The sequence below is a fragment of the Nicotiana tabacum genome, chromosome 8, assembly GCF_000715075.1.
Source record: "Nicotiana tabacum cultivar K326 chromosome 8, ASM71507v2, whole genome shotgun sequence".
NCBI lineage: Eukaryota > Viridiplantae > Streptophyta > Magnoliopsida > Solanales > Solanaceae > Nicotiana > Nicotiana tabacum.
Window position 1 is genome coordinate 207603798 of NC_134087.1, and position 17857 is coordinate 207621654.

The 17857-nt window shown below is 34.5% G+C and overlaps 1 protein-coding gene across 3 annotated transcripts; it reads right to left on the reverse strand.

Annotated features, from left to right (window-relative positions):
* Positions 1 to 7442: 7442 nt before the first annotated feature.
* LOC107780742 (uncharacterized) lies at positions 7443 to 15320 on the reverse strand. Of its 3 annotated transcripts, XR_001646886.2 has the most exons (7): positions 14762 to 15320; positions 13810 to 13882; positions 12397 to 12603; positions 12093 to 12185; positions 11435 to 11832; positions 10712 to 10799; positions 7443 to 7704 (listed from the first exon to the last, which is right to left on the reverse strand). XR_001646886.2 is itself a non-coding variant. In XM_016601323.2 (6 exons), the coding sequence occupies exons 1-4, from the start codon at positions 13087 to 13089 to the stop codon at positions 11674 to 11676; spliced, it is 696 nt and encodes a 231-aa protein (XP_016456809.1). In that variant the 5' UTR covers positions 13090 to 13795; the 3' UTR covers positions 7443 to 7704; positions 10712 to 10799; positions 11435 to 11673. The 3 variants fall into 3 exon arrangements, 2 of the variants coding, with proteins under 2 accessions (XP_016456809.1, XP_075076209.1); XM_016601323.2 differs by lacking the exons at positions 13810 to 13882; positions 14762 to 15320 and adding an exon at positions 12853 to 13795; XM_075220108.1 differs by lacking the exons at positions 12093 to 12185; positions 13810 to 13882; positions 14762 to 15320 and adding an exon at positions 12853 to 13800.
* Between the last annotated feature and the right edge of the window lie 2537 nt (positions 15321 to 17857).

Genomic DNA, 17857 nt, shown 5'->3' on the forward strand with positions numbered 1-17857 from the left:
GCCTGAGAGACGGTTGGTGCTACAGGAAGCAAGCCTGCCCGAGTACACTCTCCATAATGCCCACTAGACGGACTAGAGCGTCCTAGAGTACTAGGGTAGCAATGAACCCCTCTGTGACTTGAGCTGGGCCCACCAGAACTGCTTGCGCCGGAACCTCATCATCAAACTCAACCTGAGGTTCCGCCGCTGGTGCTGCTGCTTTGCTCTGGGCTGAGCTCTGCCCCTGCCTGGGCCTCGCCCTCTGCCCCTCGTGGGAGCTGCTGTTGGGGGCTCGGGATACTGATCAGTGGATGAGGAAGCGCGTGTTATCACCATCTGTGAAAGAACAGAGTAGAAATTCAATTAGCATTGAGAAACCAAACCGCACGACATGAAAGAATAGATGTGAAGTTTTTCCTAACTCTGTAGCCTCTAGGGGATAAATACAGATGTCTCTGTATCGATCCCTCAGACTCTACTAAGCTTGTTCGTGAATTGTGAGACCTAAGTAACCTAGAGCTCTGATACCAACTTGTCACCACCCGGATTTCTCACCCTCGGGAGTCATGATGGAGCCTACTCGTGAAAGCTAGACAAGCCGAGTGTTAGAAATTCATGACCCTTTTTATTAAGCCTGTTCAAAAGTTCAATTTAATAGGTGATCAAACAACGAAATAAATTAAACAACCAGAAACGGAAGACGAAAACTAAGTAGTTTAGCCAAACATTGTTACATGAATCCGAAATATAACACTACACAGAATTTGGTATCACAAAGTCATGGACTATATATGAATACTACAAACAGAGGTCTGAAAGATAAATACAAAGTTGTCTCTAAAATGCATAAAAGAAACAGAATGAAAAGATAGAAGGAGACGCCAAGGCCTACGGATGCCTGCAGGACTACCTCGGGTAGCTTGTTGGACTGAAGGCAGCAACCTCATTACTGTCCAAAAACTGTAGCACCAGGATCTGCACACAGTGCAGAGTGTAGTATCAGCACAACCGACCCCATGTGCTGGTAAGTGCCTAGCCTAACTTCGGCGAAGTAGTGACGAGGCGAGGACCAGACTACCAAATAAACTTGTATAATTAAATCATATACAGCGAAAAATAAAAGCAAATATTTACAGTTAAAGATGGAAGGGGGAAAACATGTTGTGGGGAGTATCAGATAACAACAAAATACCAAAGAGGAATGTAAAGAAACCAAACCTCAATTGCCAACAAGAATAAGAAACACAAACACAGTATTCACTTTTATTTCTTTCTTGTTGGAGGCGTGCAACCCGATCCCAAATCATATAATACCGTGGTAGCGTGCCACCTGATCCCATTTCATATATTACCGTGGTTGCGTGCCACCCACTCCCATTTCATATATTATCGTGGCGTCGTGCCACCCGATCCCATATACAATTCAATATCAGTCATAAAGGAATTTCGGCAAGGGAATAAGAGTATAACAACAACATCCCGGCAAGGGAGACAATATTATAAACAATAACATCCCGGCAAGGGAGACAATATCATAAATAAATACATCCCGACAAGGGAACCAACAATGATAGTCAACATATTAAGCATGAATAAATCACAACGGATTCACAACAATTACTATACGAGACTCACGGGCATGCTTGACACCGACATTTAGATACTCGTCACCATGCCTATACGTCATACTTCACAATTAACACATAGCAAATAAGACACAACTGCTAATCCCTCAAGCTAAGGTTAGACCAAACCCTTACCTCGATGCCACGAATGCAATTTAAGCCTCAACAACCGCTTTACCTCGTGTTTCCACCACCAATTCGCTTGTATCTAGCCACAATTTACTTAACTATATCAATAAATGCTAAATGAATCAATTCTAATGCATGAAAATAAGTTTTCCAATGATTTCCCCAAAAAGTCAAAAATCGACCTCGGACCCACATGGTCAAAACCTGAGGTTCGAACCAAAATCCGATTACCCATTTATCTACTAACCCAAATATATAATTTATTTTGAAATCGGACCTCAAATCGAGGTCCAAATCCCCAAAAATTAAAAATCCTAAGTTCCACCCGAAACACCCAATTTCCCCCATGAAAATCCTTGATTTTGAATTGAAATCATGTGAAAAGATGTTATAGATTAAAGAAAACGAGTTAGAAATGACTTACAATTGATTTGGAAGAGTAGTTGTCTTTGAAAAATCGCCCAAAAGTGTTTTAGGTTTGAGAGAGTTTGAAAAATGAGAAATTTTCGGCTAAGTTATGATTTAGCAGGTTGTAGATGTCGCAATTGCAACCAGGGTTCGCAATTACGAACCCCTTCAGGACTTGCTATCATCGCATTTGCGATCAGATGTTCGCAATTGCGAACTCGCATTTGCGACAGCTGGGGATTTCTGGGTTATTCACATTTGCGAAGAAATGCTCGCAATTGCTAGCAAGGTTGGCCAGGGTATACTTCGCAATTGCGAAGAGCCCCCCGCAATTCCCAAGCCTGATAGGCTCGCAATTGCGACACCTGACCTCGCAATTGTGAGATCAGAGCCTGCAACATACTAGCTGAAAATCTGAAACTTCCTACGTTCAATTTCACTCAGTGGCCTATCCAAAACTCACCCGAGCCCTCGGGGCTCAAAACCAAACATGCACACTAACCTAAAAACATCATACAGACTTGCTCGTGCAATCAAATCATCAAAATAACATCAACAACTATGAATTAAACCCCAAATCCATGAAATCACTCAAGAACACCAAAATTTCCAATTTCTCAACTTTAGGTCCGTTTTATGCCAAACCAATTCCAATCTTTACCAAATTTTACATATTCATCCTAATTGTTATTTCAAACTTGTACCAGGCTCCGGAACCACAATACGGGCCCGGTATCATCAATTTCAAACATCTTTTCATTTCCAAAAACTCTTATATTTTCCTGATAATAATTTTCTTTAAAATTTCATTTCTCGAGCTTGGAACCTCGGAATTCAATTCCGGGCATATGCCTAAGTCCCATATTTTCCTATGGACCCTCCGGGACCGTCGAATCATATGTTCGGGTCCGTTTACCTAAAATATTGAGCGAAGTCAACTTAAATTCATTTTAAAAGCAAAATTTACCATTTTTTATAGATTTTTACATAATGGCTTTCCGGATACACGCCCGGAATGCCACGCAAATCGAGATGAGACAAAAAGGAGGCTTTAAGGTATCGGGACACAAAATTTATTTCCTTTTGGGTCATCACAGTACATGGTCAGCATTTCTGCAGTTAAAAGTTGAATTTTGTAAAACAATTCACTGATATATATGCAAGTGAAAAGCTCAGAGTCGTTACCCTTATAGTTCGAGTATATGGGGCTTTAATTAGTGGTGAATGTGTTGCAGATTGCTAATGGATTCTGGATCTTATGATCCTGATGTTTATAAATTTCATCTTATGAATTACTACATGCATTTCCTGGTGGACAGAAAGATGTAAATAATCATGTGACCAACTATAGAATATAAATACGATCACATCATCAATTGAGACTACATTTAACTACAATCCACGTCACTCTTCTACATAAAGTTATTCAAATTAATATTGTCAAAAAAGAAGATACATCTAATAAGCTAGTGATCTCAGAGTCCCTAACACCTTAGTGTGGACCTCAGCCCCAAAAGAAGTAATATATAAACCTATATATTTCTATAAATAAATAAAAAGAAGACTAGAATATATTAAGTAAACTTAGACAAAGGTTCCTACTTCTTCCTCATGTATGAGTTAGAGGCTGTAAGTTTGACCAAACATGCTATGTCTATTCTATATCTGCCATTGTCAAGATTAATCTCTATTAAATTCATGCAGCCGGAGCATAATCATAGTCTCCATCATTATCGTCACCACCTCCTTCTATGCATGCTGCCGGGGCATAATCATATCCATCATCTCCATCGTCATCTCCATCTGAATATGATCTTCTCATCCCGAACCCAATGATCATGAAAATGCTAGTCATTGTATATATCTCTGGGTTATTGGACTATGAAAGTAGTGAAATATGAGATATTGGATGTTGTATATGGAGTATATCTCTTTGATAGGATATGAAGAATTGTTTTTGTGGTCTAAATAGGTGAGGAAACCATTTGCTTACTCTGGACTAGGTATTGGCACGTTAGGAAGTGTGCAATATACCTGAGAATGTGACAAAACCATATGCTTGGCTACATGAAGCCACACATCAAAAATTCACTTTACGTGTAATCATATATATGAGGAGTGGTAAAGATTATTCTCCATAATTAACCGAACAATGAAGTAATAGACCTTAAATTTTGCTGTCATCTTCGTCATTGTCATAGAGAGCCGGCAGAGCTAAAATATTAGGTACAGATTCGGATGAACTTAATAACTTTTACTTAGATCCTGTATTTATATTTAAAAATTTATTAAATATATATATAATTATTTAATTGCAGCCTAATAACTTATATGAAATATGAGTTCGGTGACAAATTCAGAACCGATACACCTCAAATACACGCACATACCATTGTAATTCCCATACACGCACATGTCTCTCTCTCACTTTGAGGGGACAGATGGCTGGGATTTTAGTAAAACATCAAAATCAATTAAAAGAACATAATATAGTCATCAGAATCATTCTTGATGCCTTCGCTTTCAACACTGTCTCTTCGCCACATGAAAATTTGTACAAAATTTTCCAAATAGGATATCAAGTCTTGAAAGGGTAGTAGGAGTTTAAGGTGCAAACTTTCTGCGGAGATGCAAATTGAATGAGCCACAACAAATCTTAGCTCGTGGAAACGTGTGCATGGCACGTGGAACTGTGTATTATCTACGTGGATGTTTAATTGCAACAACATTTTTTGTTGTAATATGTTGGTTGTCATTGCCGAAAAAAAAAATTCGCAACAAAAAATAAGTTGTTACACACTGTTGCAGCAAAATCCGATGCGAAAAATCTATGCAACAAAAACCAATGTTGTTGCCAAAAAGCTAAATTATCGCAACAAATCTTGTTGTTGCAATAAATTAGTTTTTGTTGTTATAAAGGCATATAATTGTGGTTTATAAAAATATTCAGCAACAACAATAATTGTTGCGACAAATCAATCATTTTTCCAACAATATAAGTTGTTGCAAAAAAAATGGCGGGAATTGCTAGTTAATTTGTTATCAAGAATTTCAGCAACAAGCGTTATTGTGGCAATACGTTACTTTGTGTCAACAACATTAATTGTTGCATATAAGTTTCGTGAAATATTTTTAGCAACAACTTATGAATTGTTGCTATATACATAATTCCTATATGCTTTTAGATTTTTAACAAATGTATATAAACTACTGAATATTATATATATGCAAAAGATCAATACATAAAGTTGTTGTACTAGATATTTACACCTTTCTAAAAATCTAAATACTTCTAAAAGTTTTTACTGAAAAGGATAAAAACACACGTGTCCTAGGTTGCTAAATTCTAATCTAATAGAACCCAAAAGACAAATCTTCCGACTTGTGCAGCACATGAACCAGATTGCAAGTAGCGTTGGTTTAAGCATCATCATCCTACAAAAAAATAATAATAATTAGACTTTGATTTAATATAGAGGGAACCAAAGAGGCTTATTTACATTAGACAGAATGGTAGGGGTAGAAATATTCAGCTAAAAAAAACATTATAACATAACCTCCAAGATATCATATCAAGTATCTACTCCAAAAAAAACTAAATAAAAATAGATTAGAAAATACTTCAGAAACTCCTTAACCTCATTAAACTAAAATGACTGCAAGAACTGAGGTACAACCAACTAAACATACAACACTCTTTTATGTGGTTTAGTAAGAGTATCAACTGAACAAACAAAAAGATGTCAAGTATTATCAACTATCCAAATAATGTCTATCCAAACACGAAAATAATGTGCATTTTATTATCACAATGGAGGGAGTATTTGACACCTGATACTAATGAAATGGAGGGAGTATTGAGGATTCAGGCACAACTTTCACATACATGAATCGTGGCGTTTTCAAGCATGTGCTTAGTGCATTTGTGAACCAAGTTAAAGGTATTTCAAGAACTGAAAATATTGAGAAATTAATAGGTTTAAGGCCATGTTTCAATATTTCTAGCCATAAAACAGTTTCTTTGCCAGAGCTCAAGTTTCATTTCAAAGGTGGTTCAGAGATGACATTGCCATTGGCAAATTACTTTTCCATTGCAGGAAAATGATGTGATTTGTTTAACTATGATCACTGATAGTGCTTTTAACCCGGAGTTGTCAACCGGACCATCGATAATTCTGGCGAATTTTCAGATGTAGAACTTCTTAGTGGAATTTGATCTCAGAAATGAAAAGTTTGGATTCAGGCATCAAGTGTGCAATTGAAAAGAACCTAAGGAGAATGCAAAGGTGAAAGTGTACTATACGGTATTGCTACACCTTAGCTAATAGTATTAAGTATCCCAATACATTACACAACTGCTCTACTTGTATACTAGATTAGTGTCACACCTCCTTTTTACCCCTCCAAGAGATAAGTGTAAAATGTTATGGATTGTGGGTTAAAGAGCTTTTCCAATTAAAGTGACAAATTTGAAATAGGGATTATTTTATTTAGAGAGTCGCCACTTGGAATTGATTTTTGATGGTATTCTTAGTCACCTTTATTTGAATCCCTATTCAAAGGAAGGTTTGACTCTATTATTATTGGTTTGCGAAAACAAAGTCCGGGTAAGAAATTCTGTTGACCGGAGAGAAGGTGTAAGACATTCTCTGAGTCCCGTGGTTCTAGCACAGTCGCTTTATTGACTACATTTGGCTTGAATTAAACTTGGATAAACTGTGATTTATTTGATTTTTATGCTTTTCTTATGTCCGTTTTTATTTATTTTTAAAAAAAATTAAAGAAAAGATTTGAATAATAATCTACAACTTAACTAATGAGAGAAAATTATTGTTATGAGTACTAATTTAAAAGATGAGACTAATGAGAGAAAATTATTAATTGACATTGCTTAAAACTAGTAAAATGTGGCTTGTCTTGACATTGAATGAGGCAGCCCACTATTGGGTTGATGGAGTCAAATGAGCTTATGTCCAAGACAAAATCCAAAAGCCCATATACTTTTAGACTTTAAATCTGCAGATATGGCTTTTTAAAGCTATGTTATAGATTTGGCCCTATCTTGCTATTTGCAATCCGTAGCTAACTATTTACAAAAATAAGTTTACAGATTGTCTTTCTAATCTACAACTTAACTACCTTACTAAATAAGTATTTTTTAAGAGATAAAAAAAAGATTATTGGGACTCTAAAATATAATAATAATAATAATAATAATAATAATAATAATAATAATAATAATAATAATAATAATAATAATAATAAAAACTTAGCTTGGTGACAACAAAGGGACAAACATGGCTACAAGGGTTCAAATTTTAATATATATGCTCCTTTCAGACAACCAAATGCCAGTGGAATTATATCTAATGCTTTGCAAAAATAAAAATAATTAAAGATGCTTAACACAATTTAATTAACTAACATATCGTTATAACATTATCAAACATTCAAGAGCATATAAAAATGAATTAGAATAGAAGGATGAAGCTACGAATATTTCCCAGCGTCATTATCTTTCATTCCAACTCGATTTTATGAGTTTACATGGTCCGAAAATTACCTGGACAGCAGAAAGAAGAACAAATACAGCAGAGTCAGCTCTTTCCAAAATCAACAGCAAAACAATTAAACGGGCAGCAACAACAGCAAAAGACAGCGACAACCGGCAGATTCAAACCCAAGAAAATTAACTAGAAATACCCCAGCAAAACAGTACAATTATGTAACTCCAGAAAAAATCTTTCAAGACTACTCTATTTTCCTTAAACAAGTTTTTCACTTAAGAATCAACTCACAAAAGCTGCTAAGGGATATTATAGCTACTGATTTTTTCTCTTTTTTGTGTGTCTAGAGCTCCCTCAGTAATCCCCAAATGTGATGGAGTCCCCCATATATATCAAAACAATCAGCTATTTCAAAAAATTAAAAATCAATCTTCTTGACAGATTTTTCTACAAAATCTGCTCTTAAATTCAAAAGGCCAGACTTTTTGGTTCAAATCTTGTCAAGTATTTCAAACAAATCTGCTCTCCACTATTCAAAGACAGACTTTTATTCAAACACTGTCCAAAGATCTACATTTTCTTACCAAACAATTTGACTTTTGAGTGTTGTACTCATAGAGTCTTCAGCAGCAAATAAACAACCCAACAAGTACCATATACTCTTAAGTATTTTTCACTACCTCACTTTTATCAATACAAAACTATTTTACTACTTCAACAAGTGCAAAAGCAGAAAATTTAACATTCAAACTTCAAAAACTAATGCTAAAATAATTAATAATAGACAAAATAAAAATCTGAAAAAAATAAAAATAAAATAAAAAAATCAGCCACGAAAAATAATAGGATTTTTACCATTTTATAATTCAAGTGGCCGAAAAAATGGTGGTACGACAAAAGAGGGTGTTCGGGGAGGTCGCCGGAATTTGGCCGGATTTTGATCGCCGGATTTTCAGGGTGAAATTGGCATCAATAGCTAGGTCTTGAGGAGCCCTATCCATTGATGTAAGTATTGTGGGATGGTAGTGGTTGGAGCTTCAAGAATTTGGGAAAAAAAGTGACGGGACAGTTTCCTAGATCTAAGATTCAAGGAATTTGAGGGATTTTTGAAGGATTTGGTTTGGAGATATGGAAGGAGGAAGTTGTGGAGATTACATGATGTGAATTTGGAGGTGTTTGGAGGTGGTCCGCCGGCGGCGGTGGGCGGAGCTGGGGCGGCGTAGAGAGGGTGAAGAGAGAGAAGAGAGAAGAAGGAGAAAAGAATTATGGGTGAAAATGAGGACAATTTTCAGATTTTTGAGGCTTTAATACCTAAGCCAAGAGTGAATGAGATCCACTGGGTCAAGATGGAATGGATGAGTATGATTTGATCTTGTTTCATTTAGTGAAACGACGTAAACTACGTAGTTTCATACCCTTTCAATGACAGTCTTTTATCTTGCACTCTTGGACACTTTTTCTTTCAAATTTGGCCAAATTTCTTCCTTAATCCTACTTATTAAACTAATTTTACACAAATAAATTAATTAAATAACTTATTCTAATAATCAATTAACTAGATTAATTTACCAACTGAACAGCTAGTTAATTCTTAAAATGCACAAATGAAGAAAGAACTATTTTTTGTAGTATTTTATGATAGGAAATATGCAATTAAAGTCACAAAAATTGAGAAAAATAATTAAAATAATAAAACACTAATGACTTTAGGAGATGTTAAAATAGTGTAAAAATTAGGTGTTCACAATCAGTAGAACCCAACCCAATCAAGTATTAAAGGTAAGATTTACAATCTCGTGGTTTCCCCCAACAAGGACGGAGAATTTCTGACCTCAACATAAAACCTCACATTTACCAATCTGTCAAAGCTCCAAAGTGAAAAACACTATATAGAACAAACATTAAATCGAGATACAACAGATAAAACTGAATAATGAATTTAGAAATTATACATGTCAAAGTTTTAAGCCATTCATCATAAAAAGCATGAAGAGATATCTCCATTAGTATACCAGTTAACAGAGAAAGGATACAAGATTCATCACACCATTCATATAATTTAGATAAATACATCTCCAAGAAACTCGAGAACATTTTGATGTTATATCATACAATCAGTTGATAACTAATATTTAGGAAATGTAATATGATCTCTATTTTGTTTGTATATCTGAGCAAACCTTGACCAGTCTTAAACATACAAACACATTTTTTTCAGTTACATCTTTTTCAGTCTTAAACCTTGACAACTAAACATTTACCATGCATGCTGGCCAAATATTTAGATCAAATCATGAGGAAAAGTGTTATAGAGTTGGAGAGAATTTTCTTGAAAGTGGAGTATATAATTGCATATTTTATGTTATTCTTCTACTAATTGAAACCAAGTTTTCCTTTTTCTTTTTCCTTGTTTCCTTTTCTGGGGGTCTTCTCTTCAGTTGGAAAGTTTAAACTAGGAAGTTAATGGAACGGAATATGAACTGAGATCCCGTTTATTCCAAAACCTGAGTATGAATTACTGATTTTATTCACTTTACTTTGACTAAAAAATAAGTTTTTCTATTTTTAGCAGATGCATATATAGGACCTGATCCCTATAACAATAAGTAGGGCTCCAACAAAATACTTCACTATTTAACAAGTTAGTTACTCGTACAAAGATATAATTGGATTTGCTTACTAATTGGTTAACGTTTCCTTTTAATTCTTCAATTTATTGCTCCTCTTTTAATTTCCCTTTGGCTCGTACTTCTGGTCTGGGCTGATCATAAATAAATAATTGTGTACTCTAATCTTCGATGCCATTAAATTCGTTTCCTGAATATAAAACAGTAAAGATCATGTGGGGTGGAGTTTTCCAGATATTGTGATATATATTTTTCCAGAGTTTTTTAGTTGAAATTTATCAAATAATTACTTAGGATGAAAGATGGTTATTGAAGTACAGGCATTCATGAATTAACACAATTCTTTCCAGTGCTCTTGTTCCTTCTAAGATGTATCTACTTATGTCAGGCGCGATAAGAAATTTACTTTTACATGACTTAGGTGGAGTTTACTTACCATGATATCATCCATAGGATTTGCAGGACTTGCCTCATCTGAACCACTTAAATTTGTAATAATATGAAAATGCAGCAGGAAGCCGAGTCTGTTAAACAGAGCACAAATAAAGATCTTAAATATGAAAGTACCAAGGATGAAACTATTTTGTAATATCAAAAAGACAGAAAAGTTTTATTTTCCAGAACAATAGCAAAGAATTATTGGAAAGCACTGAGTACTACAAGTGCAATTAATAGGTTAGTTAACAAATTTAAAGAATCTTTGCAGCTTAAGGGTACTAATATAACCAAACTCGGGTGGAATTCCACCTTCATAACTATTAAAATAACCTAACCTAAGTTCAAGATTTGGAAGAAAAGCCACACTCTGGCATTTTTCCAGTAAGTGAGTTACCCTCTAAACCCAACCACAGTGAACTTTCAATGTGAGATTAAAACTGTTATTCGAGAGATTAACGTATTTGATAGAAGAAAGCTTGGATATATCTAAAGGGTGTGTACTAATTAAGTTATCTCCAAACACAATAAGGTTTTCAAGTTTGTCTAAAAGACCAATTTCAGGTGGAATGATACCAAACAGAGGAACATTAGAAATGTTCAAAGATATAACACGTAAATCATTGTTACATGCTACAACTTTTGATTTAGCTCAAAAGATTTCTAAAATAACTATTTGGTCTTCATAAGGAACCTACAGAAACTTTAGTGCTTATACTAATACCTGGGAACTTTGTATAATGGATGCAAGTCCTAACATGCCCTCTTTTAACATTTTCTGCTCACGTCCTACGCGGACTTCCACGAATCCTACATGAGCTTTCATGACTTCTAGATTTTTTCGCTCCTCCTCAAGTTGCTCTTGCACTTTTTTAAGTTTAGATTCTACACTCTCTCATTTATGACGTTCTTCTTCCACCTCTTTTTTTGTGCTTGCAGTTGCTCTTGAAGACCTTGCATGGATCACTTATTTGTTAGCTTAAGTCCCGATCCTTGGCCGCGGTAATAGCCTGACTTTTCTCCAACAATTTTCATAAAGGACGCATTAACAATAGGGTCCATATCATCAGTACCCTCTTCGATTTCTTGAATTTGCTCTGCAACCAATTCATTCACTTTATCCTACAAACAGGACATACAAGCTTTAACTTTCAATATTTGTTTCAATAAACTCATATCATAGGATTAAAGATTAGAGTTTTGTAAATACATTCAATTCAGCAGCGACATCGTTGACCAAATGACCATTTTTCATGTGAATTTTCTACCAAAGTTTTTGAAAGTTTGGCTCTTTTCCGGTGATTACATCTCTCTAACAAATTAAATCAAATTATGTTATTGAAGAAAGAATTACTAAATTCATTAAATAAGACATATCTCACCTTTTTAAAAGAGATTGCCCCGAAGGATTTTCTACCGCAAATATGATTGATTCCTTGTTTTGCTTTGTTTATTTTGTTTCTAGCACTCATTCTCTGCATTGAATATGAATTTATGATATATCCTATAATTCAAGTATAAAAAGTAAAATAAGAAATAAACAAGACTTTGGATCTGGTCATGAGAATTTAAGTTCCATTTCATAGGTTGCTTTCTTAGTTTTTTGTAACTTCCCTAGTTGACGTAGACATTTTTCAGAATTCTTTTAGCTAAATAATAGCTTTTGTGCATATTTCATTTAATTACCTTGAAAGGATCAGAGTCGAAATAGTCCACCAAGAGTTTCCATTCAACTTCAGTGACATCTTCTCCTATGTTTTGCAATCGTTCCTCCTTTGTAGCAAATTTCTTAAAATGATCATGGAGCCTACTACGACGATATCGATACGAATTATTACCTGTATGAAGGATAATATCCCTAGTATGTTGCGTATCTGGAATTTCAAAGGCGTCCTGCACTCAAATCAAAAAATTAGAAGTGATAGCTTTGTCACATAAGACTCTACTAGCAACTGAATAGATTTGTATGTGGAACCTATAATAAAGGATTTCAAAGCTGGAACCATTAGATTAAAATATGCCTACTGTTCTTTATACATACTACTACTACAATGGGCAAATGTTACTAAATATGTCATTTGGTTGAATACTACTCATTCAAGAACAAAAAACTATGAACTTAAGATATACAAAGAGAATTACCAGCATATGAGCAACAATCCTTTCTTTTGCTAGATCAGAAACTTTCTTCCAAGTTTTGACATCATGCTTAGCATTCTGGTCAATTGTAACTGAAAGCTTGGTAACAAAATTACTAGCTCCCGGACCAACTGCTACTGTTCGATCGGGTGGGATAATCACCTCTAGCTTTCCATTGGGATTATTTTTGCGTTTCTTTTGGATTGAAAACCCTCTAGTCTTCCCCCTTCTTTTTCTCATTTGTCCTTAGCAATACATACAACAACAACCCAGTATAATCCCACTTAGTGGGGTCTGGGGAGGGTAGTGTGTACGCAGACCTTACCCCTACCTGAGGTAGAGAGGCTGTTTCCAAATAGACCCCCGACATCCTTCCCTCCAAGAACTTCCCACCTTACTCTTGGGGAGACTCGAACTCACAACCTCTTGGTTGGAAGTGGAGGTTGCTTACCATCAGAGCAACCCCTCTTGTCAAAAGACTGTAGAAAACTTCAACATCAATTCATCACTAAGAAAAATACTCTACAGAAAGGAAATAGATGTATCGACCTTAGGCATGGTATTTTTCATATGAAGTCCTTACAAACTTCAACTTCCAAATTAATTACAATTTACAAATAATATAAAGATGTGATCTCTAATCCACAAATAGATGGAGAACAATTTCTTTTCCTCTACAAAATGAATGTTTATACAATAAATAGCAACTAACAACCTACTGTATCTTCTACTTGAAATGCATGAGAAAATTTAAAAGATTAGTAGTTCAAAAAAGTTATGATTTAAAGATTATCATACTTCACTCAAAGTGACTAAAAACAAATCAATTACTCAAATGATTAAAACCTACTATTTATAAGAATTTATTACCAAATTTGAAGGCATAGAAAGTCTATTTCTACTAAGTTATATAAGCATGATATTTTTCAAAGCTACTTTTTACTAAATGAATCAACTCACGTGGTTGTGGGTTTGAAATTACTCCAGAAGATTCAACACTAGCAGAAACATGCGTGTTTGTCATCCTGATAATCTGCAAACATAATAAAAAGAATTATACTGGAACTAGTTGAAAGTAGAAGTGAAGGCAGAACATTGCACATATTGTCAATCAGAAAATAATTTATCCAAAAACATAACTATAGATTAAGATGTATGCCAAACAGACTATTTAAGTAAAAATAAAACAAATATAGTGACTAAATAACGATTGTTAGATATAAAATCATGTATTCAGATATATTTTGACTCATTATTTGGCATGGAATGAAGCTAAACATTCTAAATATTAAATGAAAAAACTCTTAGCTTCTGCATTAGGTTCTTCATATCTAGACTCAGCCGGCTCATCAGAAGGATCATGAGTTATATTATCTATAGGAACACTGTGATACATGTCATGCAACATCTCGAAAGTGGCATCATCATCATTTTCTAAATCTGAATTTGTATTAGAATTTATTTCATCATCTGAAGATGAATCTGACTTACCATGATGAATCCACCTATTATATGTTGGATCTATACCCCACCTAAGTAAATCTATTTTCACTTCTTCTCGTGTTTTCCTACGCACATGGTTACAGTTAGTGCACGGATATTGAATTCTTAAACCAACATTAGGATTCGAAAATGCAAAGTTTAAAAATTGTTCCATGCCATTCAAGTATTCTACGAATGCCCTATTCCTAAGAAGTATCCAACTTTTATCCATCATATAATAACCTACAAAAATATAAAATATTAACTGTCCCTCAAATTTTTGCTGTCAATTTAGCAAAAAAATAAATAAGGAAAGGTCAGAAAAAGACTTTATACTAAAATACAATAAAAATAACAGCATATAAATTGAACGAATAGTGATACAAGTGAAGGAACACACTATAGATAAATAGTAATCAGCAAGACTCACCAGAATTTGTAGACGAGAAATAATGAAGCAAAGAGTAAACCAGAACCAATTGCTTAGAGCTGTAGAATAATAAAGGAGAAAACCTTTCTAGAATGGTAACTGAAATAGGCTTAGGATTAAGGAAAAGATAATTAAAAGGAAGAAACTGGTTTGCCCCTTTTCTTTGGGTGGAAAGTTGAAAAATACTAAGCTAAATCTTAGGCCACTAACCAAACCTGTTGAGAAAATTAAGGCGTGAACAAAACTTGTTGAGACAATTAAGGGTTCTACCAAATATAAATTATTGCTAATTTATTATATTTTAAAACAACTATGTTTTCAAATAAAATATGGCATCAACAAAAAAACTTACCCAAAGCAACTAAAATAGTGGGCTAAAAATCCGAAAAAAGTGATTAACAAGAGAAAATTTTGGCGCATTTGATTTTGGCGGAAACTTGGAAAATAATTAGCTAAGTTTTAGGCCACAACCCACCTATTTTGTAGGCAAAAATAAAGTGTATTGCCAACAATACAAATTTACTGTTGCCAATATCAAAGCAAAATCTCATTAATTTATTTTAAGCCATATTTACATCTGTAATTAATGAGGAAATTAGAGAACTAAATTTCAGCTGCTATTCTAGAAAAATTGATGAAAAACGTACATTTTTGCGGCGAGCAGGGTCAATGTTTATATCGAAGCTCCTTTTCTTACAATTTTTGTCAAAATCTTCCTCTAGTTATCTTCAAAAATTTCAAATTCATGGTTGATGAATTAGTTGGATTCGTCTTTGACAAAAAAGAATTTTGAAAGAGTAATGGTGTCATCGAATTGGAAAATGTTGGGGAGTAGTCTTTGAAGCAGCGAGCAATTGACATTTCAATTAAAATGTGAAGGAATTGAATAAAGCCAAGTACACAGTACAATTGACATTGCTTTTGGTACAACTGTTCAATGCAGTGATTGGTAACAATGAATCAGACGTTGCTAAAAGTTCTATGATAATAGCAACACTTTTTTAAAGTTGTTGTCACTTATTACAATAACCCAACAACACTGTAATTGTTGCAAAAAGTTGTTGCCAACTTTTTAATTTAAAATTAATTATCTAAATAACGGAATATAGCAACAATATCATAATATTTGCTAACAAGAAAAATTTTGTGGTTAAAAATTATATGATTTAGCAACAACTTTATGAGGTTGTTGCTATTTGTTCATTTTTGCCAACAATACTATAGTTATTGCTAAAAAATTGTTACAAATTCCATACTTTCTTGCAGTGACATCTGAAAAGCTTGGCTTTCTTGATTCAGTTTTGGCACAACGAAAATAGCGTGCTGAAATTAAATGAGCATTTGTGAGCAATATTTTAATTTTAATGTTCGTCCGGCTACATATACGAAAAATAGAAATAAGAGTAGTCTAAATTAACCGTCTTTACTAACATACCACCTAGACAAGGTTACACTTCAGAGCGTATATTTCTTGTAGTGGTTATTAAGAAGATGAAGGATTGAATTAATTAGCTAAACTATTCTGCTGCTAATAAATGATAAACAAGAATACACCTAATCTACTAGGAAAGATTAAGACACACCACACAAACTTAATCTTGAGTGATGGTGAAATAAAGGTATCGTTGAGCTATAATTTGACAGCCAACTCTATATAATAAAATCTGCGCGTCACAAGGCAATAGTTGTTTATATTTCACTTATGAATACACATAATTAAAATAACAATTAACTATTCTTTTCCCGCTTAATAACGTAAAGTCGAAATTAATATGTCAAAAAAGAAGGTACATTTAATAAGCTAATGATCTCAGAGTAATGCAGACCTCAGCCGCAAAAAGTTTCAACTAGCATATAACCCTATTATATTTCTAAGAAAAAGATTATGAATAATTAAAACCAAGGCTCCTAATTCTTCACCATGTACAAATAAGTTGTTGTGAGTTTGATCAAATACGCTGTATCTACTCTAGATTTGCCACTACCAAGAATCTCCGTTGAATTTATGCAGCTGAAGCATAATCATAATCTCCATCATCGTCGTCAGCATCGCCTTCTAAGGATGCTGCAGGAGCATAGTCATAGTCTCCATCATCGTCATCACCACCTCCCTCTAAGCATGCTGCTGGAGCATAGTCATAGCCGTCATTTCCGTCATTGTCTCCATCTAAACACGATCTTCTCTTCTCGAATCCAATAATCTTGAAAATGTTAGACATTGTGTCTTTCTTCTTAATTGGACTGTAGGAATATGGAAATATGAGATATCGGGCGTTGTATCTCTTTGATAAGATGTGAAGTATGGTTTTTGTGGTGTGTATGATAGGTGAAGAAATCAGTTGCTTAGCTTATATAAAGGTAAGAGCCAAGTCTGGAGTACTCGTTTTGATGGAGTTTGGCACGTTAGAAAGTGTGTTATGTTAGTTGAAGAATGTGCAGAGCCATAAGCTTGGCTGCATTTAAGCTACTTTTCACTTTACATGTCATGCATCAACTGTTAACCGTGACATATATTCTCCAACTTGGTGCAAATAAAACTCTCTCTAATTTATCTTCTATCTCTCTCTCTAGCTTTTTGGTGTGTATTTCAGTAAACCTTGAAAATGCATTGGAAGAAAGGGAGACCTGGACAATGATAAAGTTGTCTCCGTGTGATTTAGAGGTCACACGTACGAGCTGTGGAATTAGCCATTAATGCTTGCAATAGAGTAACTAAGCTGCCTCCAACACACCCACAAAAATAACCTAATAAAGAATAGACATGGCTTCGACATGACCATTCTTCGTTTTTTGGCTTTTTAAGGCCAAAAAACTAGAATTCGGGCCAATTTAAAATTTTCACGTGGTATAGTCTACGCCATCTGTATGAATTCGGGCAGCCGAATCCGAATAACCTAAAATTTTGCGGGGCAATAAAAATGACTTAATGAGAAATAGTCATGGTTTCGGCATGACTGTTCCTCGTTTTTTGGCATTTAAGGCAAAGAAACTAAAATTCTAGTTCATTTCCAAATTTTCATGTGCTATTATCCACGCAATCTGCATGAATCCGGGCTATCAGATCCAAATCGTCTAAAATTTTGCGGGGCCATAGAA